The sequence below is a fragment of the Kwoniella dendrophila genome, chromosome 8, assembly GCF_036810415.1.
Source record: "Kwoniella dendrophila CBS 6074 chromosome 8, complete sequence".
In the NCBI taxonomy this organism is placed as follows: Eukaryota; Fungi; Basidiomycota; class Tremellomycetes; order Tremellales; family Cryptococcaceae; genus Kwoniella; species Kwoniella dendrophila.
The window spans coordinates 1,495,885-1,518,952 of record NC_089483.1 but is presented as its reverse complement, the minus strand read 5'-3'; the positions used below and the strand labels follow the sequence as shown (position 1 = coordinate 1,518,952).

At 38.7% G+C, this 23,068-nt stretch overlaps 9 protein-coding genes across 9 annotated transcripts; 6 read left to right on the top strand and 3 right to left on the bottom strand.

Moving 5' to 3' along the window:
- Positions 1-206: 206 nt before the first annotated feature.
- L201_006383 (uncharacterized protein) lies at positions 207-2,348 on the top strand (the record flags this gene model as incomplete). Its single annotated transcript, XM_066222102.1, has 9 exons — positions 207-429; positions 497-656; positions 718-820; positions 889-1,101; positions 1,168-1,410; positions 1,475-1,790; positions 1,849-2,024; positions 2,094-2,170; positions 2,237-2,348. The coding sequence occupies 9 exons, from the start codon at positions 207-209 to the stop codon at positions 2,346-2,348; spliced, it is 1,623 nt and encodes a 540-aa protein (XP_066078199.1).
- A 779-nt stretch (positions 2,349-3,127) lies between these two features.
- Positions 3,128-3,745, bottom strand: L201_006382 (uncharacterized protein; the record flags this gene model as incomplete). The annotated part of the gene is made up of 1 exon (XM_066222101.1): positions 3,128-3,745. The coding sequence occupies one exon, from the start codon at positions 3,743-3,745 to the stop codon at positions 3,128-3,130; it is 618 nt and encodes a 205-aa protein (XP_066078198.1).
- Positions 3,746-5,744: 1,999 nt separating this feature from the next.
- Positions 5,745-6,462, top strand: L201_006381 (uncharacterized protein; the record flags this gene model as incomplete). Its single annotated transcript, XM_066222100.1, has 4 exons — positions 5,745-5,868; positions 5,927-6,014; positions 6,133-6,235; positions 6,328-6,462. 4 exons carry the CDS (start codon positions 5,745-5,747, stop codon positions 6,460-6,462), a joined length of 450 nt encoding a protein of 149 aa, XP_066078197.1.
- A 601-nt stretch (positions 6,463-7,063) lies between these two features.
- Positions 7,064-8,590, top strand: L201_006380 (uncharacterized protein; the record flags this gene model as incomplete). The annotated part of the gene is made up of 5 exons (XM_066222099.1): positions 7,064-7,424; positions 7,477-7,853; positions 7,909-8,103; positions 8,180-8,358; positions 8,434-8,590. The coding sequence occupies 5 exons, from the start codon at positions 7,064-7,066 to the stop codon at positions 8,588-8,590; spliced, it is 1,269 nt and encodes a 422-aa protein (XP_066078196.1).
- Positions 8,591-9,344: 754 nt separating this feature from the next.
- Positions 9,345-10,013, top strand: L201_006379 (uncharacterized protein; the record flags this gene model as incomplete). The annotated part of the gene is made up of 3 exons (XM_066222098.1): positions 9,345-9,565; positions 9,687-9,783; positions 9,870-10,013. The coding sequence occupies 3 exons, from the start codon at positions 9,345-9,347 to the stop codon at positions 10,011-10,013; spliced, it is 462 nt and encodes a 153-aa protein (XP_066078195.1).
- Positions 10,014-10,255: 242 nt separating this feature from the next.
- Positions 10,256-12,614, bottom strand: L201_006378 (uncharacterized protein; the record flags this gene model as incomplete). The annotated part of the gene is made up of 11 exons (XM_066222097.1): positions 10,256-10,336; positions 10,396-10,511; positions 10,565-10,706; positions 10,759-10,956; positions 11,010-11,082; positions 11,141-11,792; positions 11,852-11,873; positions 11,928-12,164; positions 12,221-12,272; positions 12,332-12,362; positions 12,563-12,614. The coding sequence occupies 11 exons, from the start codon at positions 12,612-12,614 to the stop codon at positions 10,256-10,258; spliced, it is 1,656 nt and encodes a 551-aa protein (XP_066078194.1).
- Positions 12,615-13,510: 896 nt separating this feature from the next.
- On the bottom strand, positions 13,511-14,873 carry L201_006377 (uncharacterized protein; the record flags this gene model as incomplete). The annotated part of the gene is made up of 7 exons (XM_066222096.1): positions 13,511-13,678; positions 13,756-13,883; positions 13,954-14,002; positions 14,074-14,314; positions 14,378-14,430; positions 14,495-14,567; positions 14,635-14,873. The coding sequence occupies 7 exons, from the start codon at positions 14,871-14,873 to the stop codon at positions 13,511-13,513; spliced, it is 951 nt and encodes a 316-aa protein (XP_066078193.1).
- Positions 14,874-15,625: 752 nt separating this feature from the next.
- L201_006376 (uncharacterized protein) lies at positions 15,626-18,788 on the top strand (the record flags this gene model as incomplete). Its single annotated transcript, XM_066222095.1, has 13 exons — positions 15,626-15,730; positions 15,823-16,044; positions 16,215-16,251; positions 16,308-16,340; positions 16,416-16,546; positions 16,615-17,203; positions 17,290-17,432; positions 17,496-17,642; positions 17,696-17,722; positions 17,782-17,980; positions 18,033-18,193; positions 18,255-18,455; positions 18,510-18,788. The coding sequence occupies 13 exons, from the start codon at positions 15,626-15,628 to the stop codon at positions 18,786-18,788; spliced, it is 2,274 nt and encodes a 757-aa protein (XP_066078192.1).
- Positions 18,789-19,916: 1,128 nt separating this feature from the next.
- On the top strand, positions 19,917-22,671 carry L201_006375 (uncharacterized protein; the record flags this gene model as incomplete). Its single annotated transcript, XM_066222094.1, has 3 exons — positions 19,917-20,223; positions 20,396-20,756; positions 20,820-22,671. 3 exons carry the CDS (start codon positions 19,917-19,919, stop codon positions 22,669-22,671), a joined length of 2,520 nt encoding a protein of 839 aa, XP_066078191.1.
- Positions 22,672-23,068: the final 397 nt, after the last annotated feature.

The window sequence follows — 23,068 nt, the reverse complement described above, 5'->3', positions numbered from 1 at the left end:
CACATCTCCATCATTTTCCTAAATAATCATGAAAAGTTCTTCAACAAGAGTCAGAGTGTATATATATAAGAGAGAAGGAAGAGGGATTTACAAACATTCCTATCATTCCACAATCTCAACAGAACAACCTTCTTTAAAGGACAGAGAAACAAGCTCGATCACAACTTCCATCAAGCCATTAACAGTGATTGATACGACAAATCAAGATGTCAACTCTCTCACCTTACGAGGAGAAACCTGATATCATTCACAATGAAGCTCATGTAGCTGAACTTGGAACTTCTGATGCAAAAGATGACGCTTATAGTAAAGGTCAACTTGCAACTGGATACGAAACTTTAACAATTCCTCAAACTATTCAAAAGTTCAAATGGGCTTTTGCCATTTGTTTCATGGCTACTTTTGCAGGTGCTACCGATGGTTATCAAAGTAAGTAGTCGTCGATCCTTGCTGAAAGCCCAAAGACTACTTTCCCACTGATAAAATGGCATGATAGTCGGTATCAATGGAAACATTATTGCGAATCCAGGTTTCGTTAAACAGTTCGCAACTACAACAGATAGTAAAGGTGAACCAGCTTTATCTGCTCCTGTTTTATCAGCAATTGGTACTATCCAATCTGTTGGTCAAATTATTGGTATGACCTCAGTACCTTTGTAGGTTAATTCAATCTATTCATTTCGAAAGTGGAATCTTACCTAATGTCATGGTAAATAGCTTGGCTTCTCGATATGGTAGAAAACCTGCCATGTTCTTATTATGGTCTATCCTTGCAGCTTCAGTTATTTGTGAATCAACTGCAAAGAAATGGCAAATTTGGGTAAGCCGAGCACTTTGGACGTTGTCTGAAAGGATCTCATTGATTTTCGGTGTTTGTTTTCTTTCTAGTTCCTTGCTAAATTATTCTCTGGTATCGGTGTTGGATCTTTACAATTTATCACTCCAACTTATGTCTCTGAAGTAGCTCCAACAAGAGTTAGAGGTTTCCTCTTGATGATGTACAATTTCTGGTTCTCAGTTGGTGGTTTCTTCGCTCCAGTAGCTTTACAAGTCATGTCAAAATATGCTCCAGATGACTTCCGAACTCCTATTTACACTCAAGTAAGTCAAATAATACTATGCCGATAATCAATGCTGACTAATGTATCTTTTATTTGACTCGTTTAGTGGTCACAAATCGGACTCATGTTGATTATCTATATCTTCTTACCTGAAAGTCCTATGTGGTGCGCTTCAAGAGGTCTTGAAGATCGGGCAAAGAGTAATATGAGAAGAATCTACAAAGGTGTTGAAGGATTTGATGTTGATGAACAATATCAAGCACTCGCTTTGACCATTGAGCATGAACGTGCTGTGGCTGCGGCTGCAGGAAGAGAAAAATGGTATGCCATCTTCCAAGGAACTAACTTGGTAAGTGGAATAAACAAGCTTCTACTCTTCGCTTAGGAAGACTCATCATTGAATGATTATATAGCGTCGAACAATTGCAAGTACTTGGGCATTAAGTTCTCAACAAGTTTTAGGTCTTACATTATTCTACACCTACGCTTCTTATTTCTTCAAAACAGCTGGTATCGCCGATCCATTCGCCGTAACATGTATTACAAACGGTATTCAATTAGTCATTATTCTCATTGTTGCCGCTTCCGTCGATTTTGTCGGTAGACGAAATATCTGTTGTGGTGGTTTAACAACTATGTTAGTTGCTGTCACTCTTATTGGTATCCTTGGTGTTGTTCCTGCCAATAATGCGTCAAACAAATTACTCGTGTTCTTCTCTTGTATCTACAGTAAGTTACGAAGGTCTTATATCATTCAACGAAAGAAGCTGACTCATCCATACTGTAGTTGTCGGTCTTCAATGTTCTGGATCAACCGGATGGGGTTTCGTTGGAGAATTATCTTCTCAAAGACTCCGAGCTTACACCGCCGGTTTCGCATCCGCCATCTCATGTGTTGGTGGTGTGATCATGAACGTTCTTGTACCATATATGTTGAGTTCAACAGCTTGGAACTGGGGTCTCGTGAGTCTTTGATCGTAAACTCAATTTTGCCAACATATAGTGAGCTAACCATTTTGATGTTTATTATAGAAAACCGCTTTCTTCTACACTGGTTTAGGAGCTCCATTCGCCATCGCGTCATGGTTTATTATTCCTGAACCTAAAGGGTAAGTTCATCAAACCTGTTCCTCTTAAACAAATCTATAGAGAGCTGATTCCGATTGTTCCCAAAGTCTTACTGCTGCCGAGTTGGATGAATTGTTCGAATCTAAAACTAAACCTTGGAGATTCCACAAGACCAAGACTGCTTTACAAAGACAAATCGAAGGTCAGCAAGTAAACTAAATCAATGTCCGTCAATGTTACAATGTCAGGAATAACATCGATTGATCGAGGAATGAGCAGGTGGTATTGCGGGGATCAGAAGGGATTATGATTATCTATGTATAGTAAATTTGGACTGCATTATCCATACTTGTACTCTTTCAAGTGATCATGCAACTTGTTTTTCATCCGGATTGAAAGTCTCGAGCATCAAAGGGAAAAATGGCATTCAAATTTGTATCCAAATACAATCGGATTTTTCGGTTCTGCAAATAAAGTCAACATCGCATGGTGTTTATCCGACCACCCGTTGTTATCAAGTTTTGCACTTTCCGCACACGAAGACGTCGTTGGAGTCGTACGCTCCGTTGCGGATGTGTATTCAAGTTCAAATGAAGTCTTATAAAGTGGCTGAAAAAGCGGCGATTCAAGCAAGACGGTATTAGTCAAGAGGCTCAGCTACAGTAGATGAAAAGGGAAACATAATGCGTCGCGATTGACAAGAAACATCGTCTTTTGCGGAATCAGACCCAGTTCAATGGAAAGTTGAGGATTATTGTTTATATATTTTTCTCCGGTTTGTGTTCAAGTAGTACAATGGCTGCATCTATTTTCATGCGCGACTTGATTTTGAACGTCCGAACAGTTTGCAACTGCATGATCACCCCTCTATGCATATCGAAATGCACTAACCAGTCATATAATACCCTTGCTTTAGCAAAACGGGAGATACCAGCATCTGTATGAGAGAGCCTTTGGAATACAACTATCTCTTTTCGTTTCAGCCTCTAAAGTCGGGATCAAGCCAATAACTCTTCACCAGGTGGAATCTCTTGACGATGCGCGTTGAGGAGATTTGCCTGATATTGATAAGCTGCAGCGACTTGAACAATTGCTAGTAAACTTTGCTCGCCAAGTTCTTGTTTAGCTTTATTCCAAAGTTGTGATGGAATATTACCTCTTGATTCCAGCATAGAAGTTGAAATTTCCCACGTTAAATCCAATCTCAAATCCCAACCAGGTCCAGACCCTTTTTCGCCATTCGCAACTGCTTTTCTAATGTTTTCATCTAGACCAACTGCCTTTGCTACTCTAATATGGGCATATCTCATATATTTACAGTCATAGTGATTGGGAGAGGCGATATTAAGAATAATGACTTCTAGCATTGTTTCCGTAAGACCAGGTTGAGTGAAGACTTTTCCAATCAGGTTCCAAAAAGGTCGATACAAATCCGGTGTTTTTAGATGAACGTTTAGAGGACCTGTCAGAGATCCATCGGGAAGTGTGTGAACGAATTGATCACCATATTTATCTGCGAGTGCTGGTGCAACTTCATCGTAAATATCTCTTTGAGCAGTATTCATCTCCGAAGGTGGTAGATAAGGACATCGCGAAGTGTTTTTTGCGTTAGACATCGTTGTTTGGTTGCCTTTCTCTTGTTAATTACCTAGAACTGCTTTTGCGTAAGATGAGATTTGTCGAAAGATATTAAAAGGACATGTCTAATTCAGAAATAGTTTGATAAATGTAGTAACAGGAGATTCGAAGATGATGCATATCTCTGACGATACAGATTGCATTTGCTGATATAATCAATTCATTTACTGCATGAGTACCGCATAAGCGAACAATGCTGAATAATCTTTCTCGGACGTTCCCCGGGGTTAAGAATTCTACTATGGGCAGCCTATTCAGTAAGATTTATTATACCCTGATTGACCAGGCGACTGGCTTGAAGTGATTCACAAATACGCTACAGACCTGCCTGTGTGGTCTTTACCAAATCTTAATAATTGATAAGAGCTGGAAGGATGACATCACTCGGAACCGTTGTGATAATGTAAAACTTGTTATTGGGAATCGCGATACCTAGCTTTTTGGTGAACCGCTTCATTCTATTGTTTTGGTCCATTTTGATAGGGTGCATCTTATCATCGATGCGTGTTGATCAAAAAGTCGGGAGCCGATGATGGTTATACAGCATTTACATATGTATATATATATATATGTAGTTCCCGACAAGTCAGGCTTATCATAATCTTCCTACGTATAACGTTTCGTTACTCTACCTGAAAACACGGAAGCATCAAGAAGTCAACTAAGTTAATTTGACATCCTATTGAATAGGGTTCAAATCAATACGGTGTAGTACGAAACAGCACCTTTGAACGGGATTTACGTAATAGGAACGTGGGAAGTGGAGGTTCAAGAGGATTGTACTGAAGAATGAGGATATGTAATAAACAAGGTGCATGACAACCTTTATATTTGATCTTATATAACAACTTTGATAATAACAATTTAGATAGATAGTTTGATATAGATTGATATTGAGTAATAGTGCATGAAATACCAATGAATACACTACTATAAACACTCACATTGACCGACACCGATCATACATGTGCTCCAAAGGAAGGGTAGTAACCCATAATAAGCTTAATTCTACATCCTCGCGCTACACCGGGATGAGAAAATGAATGAAAGGATGATAGGCGGATTACCAAGGGGATCAGATATCTTATATGTACAGTAGAAGTCGACTTATATTATCTATCTATTATTCTAACACTGTATTCATGTGGTTATGCAACAATTTGAACTTTGAATTTATGAAGCGCTGCCACTCTGCGCCAATCCCACTAGGCGCGAGATTGAGAACTCAGACTCCCATACTTCCACTTGTATCATGAGTATCTTGTCCTGGTGAAGATAATGCAATATGTCGCAGGTAAACGATAATATGTTCGCACCTCTTCCCCTAGGTTTAGGAGAATTCCGCGAGATATTAGCTCCGCACCGACTACAGTACATATACGGCAACAACCCTCACAAATTACGACAGTAATGTTTGGCGTTAATGATTGTTCGCTTCAGGTTCTCAATTCAACACTAGCATCACATAGTCATTTAATGTAGAATCATTTATCATATTATGAAATGTAAACAAACAAAGCCATGACTCGATAACGTAAAAATCAGTTATCACACCTGGCTGGCACCGAAATACTGGTATTCCGGAGACCATGCCTTCCGGATGATTCACCTTGTTGATCTAGGTGACAAACCCTTTATGGCCCTGAAGCTATTACATCCCGCTTTACATATATGTTTGCGTTAGCTGTAACTGATTATCAAAAAGGTACGAAGCCTTTGATGATAAAATCTCATTGTATGGTCAACAAGAAGAATAGTGACCATGAGGTCTTGAAGAATCCTGCTTACCTATCGTAAGTTTGACATGTATACAGTAAACATTCCTCTGCAGCCATTTCGATCTTGAGAAGAAGGTATGCAAACAATGGGACTCCAAATCTGATGACATATACGTATATATATAAGTAAAGCAAACACAGCTTCTTATTCGAAGCCTTTTTGAAGTTCTTGTCATGCTTGACTATCCCTTTGAAAACCATGAAGTTGATACACCTCACTGCCACTACCATTGCCTTTCTCGGTGTCGTAACGGCTGCTCCTTCCAGAACAAATAGTGATCTAGCTCCTAGAGCTTTCACGTCAGGTTCAACCACATGTTATAGTACGTCTTCATCTACTTGTTAATCTAGTATATGTACTAACTACTAGGCATCATCTAGGTAAATGTCCGGATACACTTGACGGTTATGCTTTGAGTCAAAGTACAGATAACTCAACGGAAGATAATCAAAAATTTCATACATGTTTGTAAGTTTCTATTCTGTTCTCTTTTCGTGAGCTCGAGGATAGAATAGCTATTAAGGTATATACATATATACTTATGTTCGAATGAATACTAATTCATCATTGGTTTGCGATTGGATAGCTATTCGAGAGGTGCAGGTCAACCAGGTCTCATCTGCAACTACAATCCTGATGGATCACTGTCGAATTTAGGTCAACGAAATTCTAATGATTGTCCACAAAAGGTAAATTTTAACCTCATACATGCTGTACAGCAATACAATTTCCTTGTAACAATTTAGCTGATCAAATTTATATTTCATCTATTTATTTGTAGGCTCCTTCTGCAGGTTGTGGTTCAACAAATCCAGATCCGGGAAATGCTTTTAAGAGAAGTACAATAGTTAAACAACATACTGAAGCTGAAAGGGCGATTCAAGCTAGACAATTTAAACCGAAAAGGTTGAATTAGGTTAGATCAGGACTTTGGCCACGGGCATCTGGTGGACTTAATCAACAAAAAATTCTCGATGGACAATAATATACTATACTTTTTGGGTTTTTTATAACTGATGATTGATACATGATATACTGTACTTCAATGATAATACCTTTCCTCGGAATCGCTTCATTTACAGTATACACATACTACGATGAGTGGTTAGCCAAAATCGAGCGAAATTACCAACTGAATACCCTAAGTTCGCTTCAGCTTAGAGTAAATTTCGTTAAAGATATATGCTGCGTTTCCTATCCTTATGTCATGAAGACGAACGCCAATTGACAATACGTAGAGGTCTATTATGTTTTGAAGGGCTTTCTCGTATAGGGAGGATTGGAACAAGAAGGTGGAGGTTGAAACGTAAGAACAGTTGCGAAATAAACGGGTTACATATTGTTACTACTATTTGTCATTCTTCCTCTTATTATCTTTATTAACGCACATTATTTCTCCTACACACATCTGATCAATAGTCCGAAAAACTTGAATCACTCTACATGTCATCGTGCTATCAATTACCTCTTTCACAAAGCTTGAACGTAGAGACAGGTTGACGTCCAAGCCGCTCGGCATGTTACGGCCTTCTCGACAAATTAGGATTATCATAATCTTCCTTTGTATAGGGTTTTCCTTACTCTACCTCAAAACACCAAAGGATCATTTTATTAATCTTGATCAATTCAAGTATACTTTAAGCGGTGCGACCTATATCAATATCTCAGCTTTATTCAATCACCACATATCAATTCAAAATGATCCGCTATTGGATATTTTGTCTCATAAAGCATTTTCTAACAATATATACGATGTCACAGTGTTCCCGTATTTCAGAAGGAAGTCACATCGAGCTAGAAGGGATGAAGTAACTTTAACTACCTGGGCGACCTATGATAGATTTGATAGACTGATAGATTTGGCAACACGTAATCAAGGTAAGTTGAGGCTTTTATACCAAAGAGATGTCTATCCTAACGCATTATTTAGGCACTATTTCAGTCGTTATATGGATTCCTCCTTCAGATGAACTTGCTACGCCTCAATTAATTGGACTGGAGAACTTGATCAGAGAAAATTCAGCTATCTCGGAAAAGGTCGATATACACTTGGTAACTTCCAACAGACCACTTTTACATAACACATGGAGAAACATCGCTAGATCATTTGCTACGACTGACTGGGTCATGTTGTGGGATATTGATTTTATCATTTGTACAGACTTTCAAGCTGGTCTAGATACCTTCAAAACAAGCGGTGATGAGAAATGGGTAAAGCAGCTAGCAGAAGGAAAAGCCGCGTTGGTAATTCCTTCATTTGAGTGGATAAGCGGGACTGAGTATCATTCTTGTCCGAAGAACAAGCAAGTAAGTCATGTTATGTTTGTTCAAGGTATACTTGCCGAAACTAATTGTATTGTAGGATCTGGTCGATAATTATCGCGAATTGAAACTCGATGCCTTCGAAACCAGTAATCCTGTCTTATCTCACGCTACCGACTATACCCGTTATATGCAAACGGATCAACCGTATAAAGTGACAAATTTCGAATTCAGTTATGAGGTTTATGCTATCTTCAGAAAAGATATCAATGTTTGGTGTGATGAGCGATTTGCAGTAAGTATCTTTTACCACTACCTACTATGATAATTACGATTTAGACTGATTAAAAGGAGGAATTTTCAATATATAGGGCGCTGGATACAATAGAGCTGCATGTACAGCAAGTATGTACTTATCAGGAATGGATTTTTATGTACTTGCAGACCAATGGACAATTCACCAACCTCATAAGTCCACTTCATTCGAAATGAGAAATAGCTATGATACGGCAGTTTCATGGAAAACATTTAGGATGGATTTATGTCATAGGTTGGTCGGTCTTAATCACTCACAATTATGATTCTGATTCTAGCTGAAACTGAAACACGTTGTACTTACATATAGTGTTGCGGATAATCTAGCAATTCAAGGTCTTTTACATTCCACAGAAGGCGAAAGGATTAGGACATTATGTACAGAACAGGAAATACCTGAAATCAACGTTGATTTGAGTAGATTGCTCAGAACTTCTAAGGAAGTGGCTTCACATATGAGCACATAGACCGGAGGTAAATGAGATATACAGATTCACTCTTCGCGCACTTCTAATCCTGTACACCGGTACACACATGCATACATAACTATGTCAAAATACCTGGTCGGGCTTTGTTTGCTTTTTGTTTGGCATTCTGAATTAGATCTTCATTTGCCGTGGTAACCCATGGGGCGAGACCATTAAGTTACGGTACATCAACGTGATCTACGGTCCCGCCGCCATTATGCCCTGAGCTACCATGCTTCCGGATCAACGAGGTTATATTTCTTAATCATGTTGCGGATTAAAAGTTGACCTTGTATTGTTTAATTAAAGACACTAGGCACCTTCGTTGTGAGCAATTCACTGGGCGATAACAAATGTAAGAAAGGATCGGTCTCGGTATCGTTATGATAGCGTTAGATTTAGTTGTTTCTTGCAGTGGACGGACCGGTAAGTTTCATGAGTAAGTAATTTTGTATGAAAGGTTTTCAAAGAGGACTCTAGGTCGATACGCTTCAGTATTCCGTTATTCTCTTTTCAGAAAAGTTTTATTTTCCCTTTTTTCTTTTCTTTTTCTTTTCGATGACTCTTGTTGGGATCGAATGATCGGAGAACGAGGATACTTTTGAGAAAAGCAAAATGAGGTTTATTACCCAATATACATATACATGAATACATATGTAAACAGCATTAAACATTTTTATTCCATATCCTTCATCATCAAATTTTCTATTCTACTCATACTAAAATTGCGAATTATTAACCATAACAAATCAACATGAAAGTAACACAGCTATTAACCTCTGCTATCTTTGTGGCTGTTTCAGCTGTTATAGGAGCACCTTCTTCAAGAACAGAAGGAAATATTGCTCCTAGATCAGTTGCATCTGGTTCATCACAATGTTATTTTCAATGTCCGTCAACGCTTTATGGTGAACCTTTAGCTTATAAAGATAGTTATAATGATTATTTTACTGGTAAATCTACACATGCATGTCAGTAAGTAATTGTATCTTGATTCTTATGACTTGTGTTTTCTATTTTGTATTTTTTATAAGATAATTTAGCTGATTGTTTGCTTGCTTTTAATAACTTTTTGTAATTTGGGTAAAAAATGTAGCTATGTACGACCTGATGGAATGAATGTAGCATGTGCTTATAACGATGATGGTTCACAAGATACTTCAACTGGTTCAGATAGCACATGTCCTACACAAGTAAGTCAAATTAACTGTTTTTTTTTTGCTCTTTGGTTGCTATTTTATCATTTCTTGAAAATGAAACACTGATTCAAAATCTATAGGCTCCTTCTGCAGGTTGTGGTTCATCAAACCCTAACCCAAATACATCTTTTAAGAAGAGGAGTGTCCCAAAACCTCAAACTAAAGCTGAAAGAGCTATTCAAGCTAGACAATACAAACCTAAAAGGTTGGCTAAGGATGAATAGGAACAATGATCAATCTACAGGAAAAAATTTTGAAATCTAATCGGTTTCGAGATCGCATTATACGGACATTTTTTTCAGTATTTTAATGTTTGGGTTTTTTGGCATTCCTCTTTTACTCTATAATCTGATTTTCTTTTGTGGAATGCATACACGTAAAGTACATCCAAGATTGGTATTGCTACAACAGATTTTCTTTTATGCTAATAGCAGTACAACGGTATATCAGAGTAAAAGGTAGTTTACTAAAACAACAGGAAGCCCGAAGTTCCGGTTACTATTCTCCAAGAAGGATCAACCATTCCCTCGTCTCGAAGGCGGTATATCTGTTAACACAGAGATATAAGCAATAATTCAGATTTCTGTTTCTATAACAAGTACTCACTTTATCTAGCATAGCTACAGCTTCTTCTACATCGTAACCGTAATCTGCAGTGGTCCTGAGTCGAGTTATCATTCCCCGAGCTTCTTCCCTCTTTACCTTGTCTTGCAGAACCGAGCCTAATAATTCTGTCAGATAAGTTTGCGTCGCAAGAGATGTAGTGAAGACTTACCGGTTATGATAGCAGCTAATAGTAGGCCTACACCGTGATCAAGCTCTTTCCCATCTTTGAAAGCTGTTAAAGCTGCCCAAGCCGATTCTTGAACTTCTTGGTCGGAATGACGTTTCTTCAGTAGATCAACATATACAACCACCTGAAACATAATATCATTAGTCAAGTGTAACATCACATAGCGATTTACTCACCTTTAACATATTTACCATTACTCTATTACCGAAAACAACCCTTAGATTCCCGATAGTCTGCTGCGAAAAGCTAGTTTCCCAAATATACAATTCCTGCAATACATTCTGAACTTTCGAGTTGTGTGTATCCAGATACGCTTTGTCGAGTACCGTACCCAGTATAGAGCTTTCGTGGACGAGCATATTCACTCGATTTGCCTGGTCGGACATCACATCAGTATCAGCAAAACGGATGATATCAATCGACTCACCACTTCCACGAGCGCTCGATCTACACCATACGAGTTATGTACTGTGTCATTGTTTTCGGATATATAATCATACCTGATAGAATGCATGTGTGTGAGCATCATGTCCAGTCTATGAGGATAATAATACTCACCACCACATAGCAAACGGTTCTTTCATCAAACTCGGAGCAGCACCAGAAGCCAGACATTGGCAAACATCCATCACAACGAAATTTTCTAATAACAATCTGATACGTGAGACTTCTTCATTTGATAGCGTTCTAGCTTCTTCAAGCATTTTAGCTGGTCCTCCTCTGAGATTGATTAGACCACAAGCAATTTCATAAGATTGTTTCCACATTGTACCCGCATTTAAACATTGTGCAATAATAATTGCTAAACAGCTTGTTAAAAGTAAATTTGACATTTCAGTTGTAAATCCATTGGTTCCACTATTTGATCTGAATGCTACAGTAGTTTTACATATACTCAAAGAAGTCATTGAAAAATGATCACTTATAGATCTTTGTGCACTTTGAGAAGCACTGAATGAATTCAATATTTCAGGATGACGGTTGTCATTTAAAGATAAGACATCCCATTTAAATGAAGGTAATTGATCTAAATACCTTCTTTCTTGTTGGGCAATTAACGAAGATTTGTGTCCTGCTGCAATTGATATAAGTGATAATAAAAGAGCATCTGACTCTAAAGAGAATCCACGAGAATGTTGTAAACATCTAGCCAGATGAAGGAATTGAATAGGTTCGTTTTGAACAGGTACGGAGTACATGACAACGTTGCCTATAAACGAGAGGTCTGTCAAAGGAAATATAATGGGTAGATGACAAGGTATGACTTACCAAAGCAAAGAAGGTGTCGCATCTAGTACGTATCAGCTTATGGTATCCTAAATTGACTGAAATGACGGTTACTCGCCAGATCCCTCTCCTGCGCATCCGGAAATGATAAAGTCAAGTAATCGCTTGGAGTTAAGAAGAAAGGTAGAGTGGTTTCTCCACCGGTACTTCCATTCGAGCTCAAGCTATTATCTAATTGACCAGTATCATTCTGCCGCACAATTTCCTCTACCTGGTCTTCCGTCTGAATTGCAGTCCTTCTCCTTTTAGCTGGTCGAGTTGGTGGTTTCGGCGTTGGCGGAGGAGGATAAACGCACTGAGAAGGTTTGTCATTATCGTTATTCTCTTCTGCTCACACATATTGAAGCTTACCTCCTTGCCTACATTGCTACACCGTTTACATATTGGCTTTTCTTCGTCACATCTGCAATGATTACAAGATAAGCTAACATATTCACTGTATGAGCGTCGAGAAATACCTACTTATGTTTCCCTTTTCTACAGCGTAGGCAGCCTGTAATACGATGGAAGTCAGAATGTTAGGAAATTCAAAAACGAACATCTGACGAATACGCATGAGTAACTCATTGAGAGTCGGATAAGATTGGACAGAACTATGCTTCAAAGGATATCTGCGAAAGGATATTGAGGGGGGAAAGAGGGAAAGAGAGGAGCACGGGAAAAGCGAGAAGTAAAAGAGTGAATCACACGTACCAGTCCTACTTCGGGTAAATTTAGGCTTATAAGAATCGTCTAAATCATCCATATGTTCTACTCTTCACTGCTGTTGATTTAGGTATCTATCAAGCAATGTTGTCCACAAATACTCAAGAAAAAGAAAAAGTCCTCGATTGTCAATGTTGACACTTTTATGCATATGTACACTTCTTTTATGCGAGGAAGTAATTAATAATTATAAGTGATGGGAAAATACACGTGATCTGCGAGCCAAGTCAGGGGTTAAAATGTGGAGATGCCAGATTAAGCGAGGAATGTGCAAATAAATATGACTATGTACTTAGTAGACTTTGAAGAGCGAAATTCATGCATCGACTCCATACGAGTACTGTAACTGATTATGAAAACGTAAAGGGTATGAGCGTGGATACAACATTAGCTGTGATCGAGAAGAACTTTATCGTCGATTACCTATACGGAGACATGGTCATCAATATGTTCTAACTACATCTCATTTACCCTTTGACACAATAATAAGAGCCATCAGGAATCGCCAATTGATGAAGGATTTGTTTGGCTTCGTCATTCTCATCATGATTCCAGGGTTTCAAACCAAAACAAATACAGAAATTGGTCCAACCTCCATAAGCTTTAACTATCTCTCTTTCAGCAGGTGTCATCGGAGGAGCTGTTCCCGTTTCATCAGTGATCAGTGTAAAGAAATAGTCTAGTATCAAAACCTACCGAGGCCATCAGAAGCTGGCATTTTGTCTTGTTTCGAGGATTGTTTTAACGTTAACGTTAACGTCAATTGAGTAGTTGATTGATAGAAATACTGAATAATAGTGATTAGAGTAAAATAGGTAACCTAGATCGGTTTTCTGTACAGTGAAAGACCGCACTGCACTATACGAGTATTGTGAGAATTAAGAGCTGACGCATGTGATTAGAATCATGAAACGCATTAACATATTTGCATAGACATCAAGGAGCACTTTGACCACCTTCCACGATCATTCCACACAATTTATCCCATAACTTTCCTCTATTTCCTGCATCAGAGGCCCAAGCACCGGGTGATTCAGATTGCAGTTTATAATTCCAAAACAAACCATTGCCCAGTTGTTCTTTCGCTTCAGGATGAACGAGTAGCTATAAAGGATTACGAGAATGTCGAATTTGCTTTATTTAGCGTTCATTTTACTTCCAGGGTGTAGAGCGACACTTACATATAAAGGTATATCAGCAACTTCATCAGAAGTGATTGGTGACCCTATTAATCCTATACCTGCAAGGTAATTCAATGGGAATGGGAATGGTAAATTAGGAATATTGAAGAGACTGGTTTTGACCAACCCTGAGATATATGGAGTCGATTTTAGCTCTTCGCCATCCAATATACTAAATCCATAATTGGATGAACTTGCCTTGCAAAACATGATAGAAATTGTACTGTGGATAACGAGAGCTGAATTCCTATTTATGACATTTCGGTTATCGTTTTATGCTATGTATAAAATAAGCTACCATCTTTCATTTTGACTTACGAGCGTTATACTATCCAATACCGTACTGTCTCTACTTGTCTGATCTAAAGCTATCAAAGGCTTATATCTTCCTCCTTCAGCGACTTTCTTCAAGCTCAAATCCTCTACATCCAGATCATAATTCAGACCTGGATTTCCAATGAACATCACGCCAGCTTCGGATCGGAGTAATTGCTCTTTAATGAATAGATAGGCTAAGAGGAATCGTGAAATTACTTGAATGGTGAATTCGGTACCTTCGCTGTACAAATGAAGTTATCAGCAAGAAGCATTGCCCAGGAATGAAGTGAGGATTTCAACTTACCCATCTTCGTTGAGGTTGATTATACCAGTTGGAGGGCCGCTTTGAGACATTATCTGATCAGAATCGATGTATTATCAGCGTATATTTCTGGAATTTACTTGATCGACTCTAACCTACTAGATAATCCACTTTATCATCTCCCCAAGCCTGCTGAAAAGACGAAAAAGCATCTTTGATGCCCTTCACGCAACTACACGATGTCACAATCAGCCTCTTTTCTCGGGGATTATTTGAGTGAAGGAGTAAGGGGAACATACGAAAGATCCTCTTCGACAAATTCTAGTACGACTTGACCTTGATAGGTTTCTTTGATGTCCTCAAGTTTCTCGTTTCCTTGTTTCTCATACTTGCCAATGGTTATAACTCTTGAACATCCCAAAGAAGCCAATCTACGCGTTATTGATACTCCCACAGGTGTCGTACCGCCTACTACTACTGCTATCTTGCCGGGAGGTAACTTGAAGCATTGTGATGATTCTTTTGCATTCGGTGTCATTGGGCGATGTGTGAGTTGATAAGTTCATAGAATCAATCTCTCAATTAATATAGACACAAAATGGAATATACTGGGGGTTATTGATTATTTTCTGTTATAGATATGGTAATTCATCAGCTGGACAGACAACAATCCGTGTTACCTCAGGCATTGTTATCGCTCATGTAATGTTGATCCCATACCCCGCTGTATACTACCTATGGTATTACGGCAACGGCGATGCGTTCCTGGACCGATTGTTCGGGATACTTCAAATGGGAACAAACATATATACAGTAATCGCAGTGTGGGATTTATAGTTTCTGATAGATGATTCGAAAAGCAAGACTATCTAGAGCGGAAACGCTATACCTATAGATGCTTTGCTTCATTACATTGATAGTAACCGGAAAAGACAGATTCAAGTAATGACGAGAATTTCATCACTTATATCTGCTCGTACTGTAGAGTACGAGAATTACACACTACATACAGACAAAAGTGGAGGTCGTCCAGTAATGACGTCGTGAGAGATATTTATTTCTGTAAAGCTTTAGTTTAACTGTTCAGTGTTCTTTGTGCTATGTATATATATATATATATGTATATCTTGATTTCTATCTTCTTTTGTAACATTGCGAACGGTAAATGAGGGAATTCACATAATTAATTCTTTCATGTTGACGATCTCATTCAAAACGACATCGAAGCGATTCTCTATTTTTACCACTCGACATAAATATCGATATTCACATCATAACATCTTGCGCAAAATGTCTAGCGAATCAGTAAGCAGCTCTAGCACACCTGAATTGACCAATGTGTTAAGTAAGAGTAAATCACCATATCTACTACAGCATAAAGATAATCCAGTAGCAGTAAGTCTCTCATTCGAAGCAGCTAGTCATATATAACAGCCATGACCCCTGACCTTTGACCTGTGACTTTCCACTTTATCTCATTATTTTAGTGGCAAGAATTCAATTCAACAACAATATCATTATCTAAAAAACTTGATAAACCAATTTTTTTATCTTCAGGTTATTCAGCATGTCATTGGTGTCATGTTTTAGCACATGAATCATTTGAAGATCAAGAAATAGCTGAAGTTATGAATAAATATTTTATAAATATTAAAGTGGATAGAGAAGAAAGACCTGATGTAGATAGAGTTTATATGACTTATTTACAGGTAAGCATTTTCTTGAGGGTCAGATACCGACTTTACTGTAAGCAAAGTGACACAGGGAGAGAAAGCGAGAGGGAGAAAGAAAGAAATTGCACAGAAAGATAGAGGAAATCCGCGAACCGGAAATGACTGTGAGAAATAGAAAACATTGCTGATTGATTTTCATAAATTAGGCTACTTCAGGAGGAGGTGGATGGCCTATGTCTATATGTAAGCTATCAAGTAGAATGGGATCGGAGAAAAGCTGAGCAAGCGAATCTATCTAGTTATGACACCTAATCTTGAACCTTTCTTTGCTGGTAACTTAATCTTCATCTGAGTGGTTGGATCTTGGAGCTAGCATTCAGAACTAATATCGCTCATCTTCTGAATAGGCACTTATTTCCCTAAAACACGATTCAAATCTCTTTTACTTAGGATAGCGGAATTGTGGGAAGAAGATAGAGAACAATGTCAAGCTACGGGAAAAGGAGCTGTTGAATCATTGAAGGAAATGAGTGGTAGTGTGAGTTGACCTTTCAACAATTTTCATAAAATCTGGACTGACCTTGAAATTATTATTATTGGAAATAGTCATCTCGTGTTCCAGGTACTTTGGATGAAATTCTCTCTTCATCTCCGGCAACAAAGATATATACTCAACTATTACAATTACATGATACACGATATGGAGGATTCTCAAGTGGTGGATCAAGATCTAAAGGACCAAAATTTCCAAGTTGTTCAATGACTTTAGAACCTTTAGCTAGATTATCGTTTTATAATTTCGGAGGAGGAGGAGGAAAAATTGATAAAGAGGAATCAAGAGAAATGGCATTAAAAATGTTAAGAGGTATTTGGAATGGTGGTATACATGATTGGATAGGTGGTGGTATAGCTAGATATTCAGTAGACGAAAAATGGATAGTACCTCATTTTGAAAAAATGCTTTATGATCAAGCTCAACTCATCACAGGAGCATTAGATTTCGCTTTAATTTCCAATCCATCAGAAGGTGAAGACGATGGACATCGTACGGCATTGCAAGACGATAGGAAATTATGTTTTGATTTAGCAGCTGATATTCTAGAATATTGTTTAAGAGATTTGAAATCGCCAGAAGGTGGATTTTGGTCAGCGGAAGATGCTGATTCTGCTCCTGAGAAAGATGCTAAAAAGTCCGGTAAGTGAATAAATTTGTCATCTTCGGATACCAAATCCAGATTGAGTGAGATTTATAGCAAAGCTGATGTATACGTTGATTATCAGAGGGAGCATTTTATATTTGGGATAAAACAGAATTAGATGAAATACTTGGTGAAAATGCCAAGTTGATAGAAACGTTTTACGGTGTAAAAGAAGATGGGAACGTTGATTTACAGCATGATGCTCATGGTGAAATGACGGGAAAGGTCAGTTATCCCTTCGAGAAACCTCAGTTATACGATAAGCTGATCTGGTATCTAATTATACAGAATATCCTTCATCAAGCTAAGACTTACGCCGAAATTTCAATACAGTTCAATCAGACTGAAGAGGAAGTAAAAGAGATTGTAAAATCCGGCTCTGCCAAGTTGAAAGAAAGAAGAGATAAGAGGGAAAGACCAGGTTTAGATGACAAGGTGAGTTAATATACTTGTATGCTACTTCCATACCATAGCTGACCTGCTTAAAGATCTTGACTTCCTGGAACGGTCTAATGGTAAGCTAAAGTTCTCAATCATATTAAGCTGAAAGAGTAAGGATTAATATCGTGACTAGCTCTCGGCATTATCACAAGCAGCATCGACGCTTCCTAAAAATTACCCCATTCAAGCTCATTGTCTTTCTGCAGCAGAAGATGTTGTAAAGTTCATAAAAGATCGAATGTGGGATCAATCAGAAGAGACTCTAGCCAGAAGTTGGAGAGAAGGAAAAGGTCCAGGTGGACAAACTGATGATTATGCTTTTTTGATTCGAGGTGAGCTAAGTCAGTCAAGTGAAGGTTAGTATTCTACTGAATCCTCTTGCAGGTTTATTGGATCTATATGAAGCTTCCGGAAAAGAAGAATATGTTTTATGGGCTATAGAATTACAGAAACGTCAGGATGAATTGTTCTGGGATGGACAAGGTGGTGGATACTTCGCTAGTGCACCTGATGAACATGTTTTGGTTAGAATGAAGGATGCTCAGGTAAGTTTACACAATGATGATGCAAGCCAACTTATCAACGCTGAACCGTTGCATTACTCAGGACGCTGCTGAACCATCCGCCTCATCGGTATCACTTCACAACCTATCTAGATTATCTTTACTTGCAAGTAACGAGTATGATAAATATGAGAAACGAGCCGAAGACACATACTTATCGATTGGAGAAGAATTGAAGCAGATGCCAAGAGCTTTCGGATATAGTATTTGTGGATTGATGGATCTGGAGAAAGGTTATCGAGAGGTATGTTCACTATGTCAATTCTGTGGTTTACATACTGACGGATGCTTCTTGCAGATCATCATCATTGGGCAGCCCAGTAATCCCAAAACTCAAGAACTTCTTTCTTTAGCTAGGAGTGTATACGCACCCAATCAAGTGCTCATTCAAATTGATCCATCTAACCCACCAAACGGTTTCGCAGAAATGAACGATGTGATCAAATCTTTGATTGAGCCCATCATAGCTGGAAAAGAAGATAAAAATCATATCAGTTTAAGAATATGTGAAAACGGTAGCTGCGGACTACCAGTAAAGGATGTCGAACAAGCTAGGGAAGTATTGGGCTTAGCGTGAGAACCAAAGGCAGGTAGGGAAAAGCTAAGATCATCCAATTTGATTACACTGGCTACCCTATGAATACCATGCAAAGTACAAGCCTCTACGAAGGGGGATGTTATGCATTCGGGTTGTTTCTGGTGACATCTATGCTACAGACACATGAGCTCTGAAGCGGTATATGGCTATGATAGCGGAAGATTGAAGATACCATTGCCGCATTCCGTCTTTTCAGTCGAAACAATTTTTGGGTTGAACAATGGTAAGGATAAAATCTGACGGTGGGGTGGGAAAGCCAAGTAATTTTGACCTGTACTAACTTAACCAAAGCGTTTCGGCTGAATGCGCTTCCCTATTAAGCGAAGATACGGTACCGGTCTTACCGCTGTATCGGAAAGAGACGAAATCTTTCCATGTCAGGTCAATTACCAAAACCGATAATCATTTCTCCGGCGGTTCTTTCATGGCTTTGTTGATATACGCTGTAAATTCAAGTCCAGAGGGCTTTTTGGAAGAGTATGAACCTTCACTGTATGCATCTACGCTACAAGCTGACAGGAAAGGCGGCCGACAATCGTTGATAAGAAATAAGGGGGACGGAATGGCTGTTATCTCTTATGGATTAACCTTTTTTTTTTCGGCGGTGTGCAGGCGGTATGCAGGCGGTGTGCAATTTTTACTGGGAGTTTTAGTGGAATGTATCGTAAAAATCAGGGTCACTGTTGAACCATTCTGTAATATATTACCTCACTCGGAGAGATCAGCATTAAAACCACCTTTTATATATATGCTTATTCAAGGCACGGTGATTGTATTTATAGGAATGAGTTATAGGAGTGTACGTCGGTCGTTTTAGTATCTACTATTCTACATCTCTCGGACACGTCATTGATGGTTTCGAGTATCATCTACCTTTTAGTCTATTATGCGTGGGAAAAATCGTACTGTATCCACCATCATGGTCACGAACAACGTTTATTCTGGAATGCATATATATATATATATATATACGTCCCCCTTCCTCTGTCTTTCTTTCTTCCTTCCTTCTTTTCTCTCCATAGATACATCTAAAATCAACAAACTTGTCTTTCTTTCTCTTCATAATCCGATTTGAGCTCAAATCTTTGAAGAGATCAATCAATCAAGATGTCATCAGCATCTGTACAATCTTTAACACCATTTGGTGTTGCCAGATCAACAGTACAAGGTAAACCATTAACACAAGATGAATTGAACAAAATTGATAAATTCATGAAAGCTTCATTATATTTATGTTTAGGTATGCTTTATTTACAAAAGAATCCATTATTAAAAGAACCTTTAAAGAAAGAACATTTAAAATCTAGATTGTTAGGTCATTGGGGCTCAGATTCAGGTCAAATCTTTACATATATCCATTTTAATAGATTAATTAAGAAATATGGTCTAAATGGATTATTCGTTTCTGGTCCAGGTGAGTAGTCTCTCTATCTAAACGCATCGAATAATGTGCCTTGTATCATACCTTCATTTCTTACCTCGAAATCTATTTTTCTCTCTTCCTCCTCATCCTCGGTCTTACTGCGGTCTCTCTACTTCGATCGTTCCATAGCAATAAACTAATACCTTTTTTTCCCCTTTACTAGGTCACGGTGCACCAGCTGTACTCTCTCAATCATACCTTGAAGGTGTATACTCTGAAGTATACCCAAACATCACAGAAGATGAAGAAGGAATGAGATTATTCTTTAAACAATTCTCTTTCCCAGGTGGAATCGGTTCACATGCTACACCAGAAACACCAGGTTCTTTACATGAAGGTGGTGAATTAGGTTATTCAATCTCACATGCTTTCGGTACCGTTTTCGATAATCCAAACCTCATTACCGTAACCATGGTCGGTGATGGTGAATCAGAAACTGGTCCTTTAGCTACATCATGGCATTCAACCAAATTCTTAAATCCTATCACTGATGGTGCCGTTTTACCCATCTTACATTTGAACGGGTAAGCTCGATATCCCTTCTAGCAGTTGTTCCACGATATAAGTATGCTTATACTACCTTATAGTTACAAAATCAACAACCCTACCGTTCTCTCTCGTATTTCCCACGAAGAGCTGGAAGCCCTCTTCATCGGTTACGGATGGAAACCATACTTCGTCGAAGGTTCCGATCCTGAAACTATGCACCAAGCTATGGCTGCTACTCTTGAACAAGCTGTTCTTGAAATCAAACAATACCAAAAACAAGCTAGAGACAGTGGTAAAGCTTTCCGACCTCGATGGCCTATGGTTGTTCTTCGATCTCCTAAAGGTTGGACTGCTCCAAGAGATGTTAGTGGTCACCACCTTGAAGGTTACTGGAGAGCTCATCAAATCCCTCTTGCCGATGTCGCTTCCAACACCGAACATCTTGCTCTTCTCGAATCATGGATGAGATCATACAAACCAGATGAATTATTCGTTGACGGTAAACTTATTCCCGAACTCAAAGCCCTTGTCCCAGAAGGTAACGCTAGAATGTCGGCCAACCCTGTCGCGAATGGTGGTTTAGTTAGAAAAGCACTTCGACTCCCAGATTTCACCAAATACGCTTTACAAGTTTCACCAGGTGTCACCAATGCACCAAGTATGAGTAACATGGCTAAATGGTTAAGAGATGTTGTTGCCGCCAACATGACCAACTTTAGATTATTCGGTCCTGATGAAACTGAATCAAACAAATTAGGTGCCGTTTACGAAGCTGGTAAAAAAGTCTGGATGGCTGATTACCTGCCAGAAGATGAAGATGCTGGTAACCTTGCTAACGAAGGTAGAGTCATGGAAATCCTTTCCGAACATACTGTAGAAGGATGGCTTGAAGGTTACGTTCTTTCTGGTCGACACGGTCTTCTTAACTCTTACGAGCCTTTCATCCACATTATCGATTCTATGGTTAACCAACATTGTAAATGGATCGAGAAATGTCTTGAAGTAGAATGGAGAGCTAAAGTCTCCTCGTTGAACATTCTTCTTACCGCTACCGTGTGGAGACAAGACCACAATGGTTTCACCCATCAAGATCCTGGTTTCCTCGATGTAGTCGCCAACAAATCACCTGAAGTCGTTCGGATCTACCTTCCACCAGATGGTAACACCCTTCTTTCAGTTATGAACCATTGTCTTGACAGTAAGAACTATGTCAACGTCATTGTCGCCGACAAACAAGATCACTTACAATACCTTAACATGGATGAAGCTATTGCTCACTGTACCAAAGGTCTTGGTATCTGGGATTGGGCTTCCACTTTCCCTGACGAAGAACCTGATCTTGTCATGGCTTCATGTGGTGATGTGCCTACTATGGAATCACTTGCCGCTACTGCTCTTCTCCGACAATACCTCCCAGATCTCAAGATCAGATTTGTTAACGTTGTTGATCTGTTCAAACTTATCTCAAACGTTGATCATCCACATGGTCTTACCGATAAAGAGTTTAGAGCCATCTTTACTGATGATAAACCAATCATCTTCAACTTCCACTCTTACCCATGGCTTGTTCACCGACTTACATACAAAAGACCAGGACACAACAATATCCATGTTAGAGGATACAAAGAGAAAGGTAACATTGATACACCATTGGAACTTGCTATCAGAAACGAAACAGATAGATTTTCTTTGGCTATTGATGCAATTGATAGATTACCTAACCTCAAGAATAAAGGTAGTAACACAAGAGAAAAATTACTCAATGAACAAATTTATGCAAGAACAAAAGCATTTGAAAATGGTATTGATCCAGAGAAATACAGAAATTGGAGATGGGAATTTGGACCAAAAACATCTGCCGCTGAAGGTGTTCTTGATCAAGTTCAAAGTAAATTGGGTCTCGGCGGTGGTGATCAACCTCCTGCTGCTGTTGTCGGTACCTCTGAATAGGTGATTTGGTTTAATGGACAATAATAAAATAAGAGAAAGGAAGAAGAAGAAGAAAAATGAAAATAAAATCCAGTATTATGTATATTTATGCTGGCTTATGCAAAACGATATCTGCTTTCAAACATGTATACATTGTATATAGCATTCTTATTTGTTTGAGTTGTTAATGAAAGCGTTAATGGGATGCCTGCATTCATATCACTATTTATTATCCTACAGTATCTATTCTATTCGGCGGATATAAGCGAGATGACGATAGAACGCCGATGAGCGGTGATGTCAATCGGTTACCTACGAATGCCGAATACAACTTGAGATTGTTTCTATGTAGAGACATTTATAGCATTCTTCATGACCATTGTTCAAATTCATATCCCCTCTTAAGATAGATAGGATC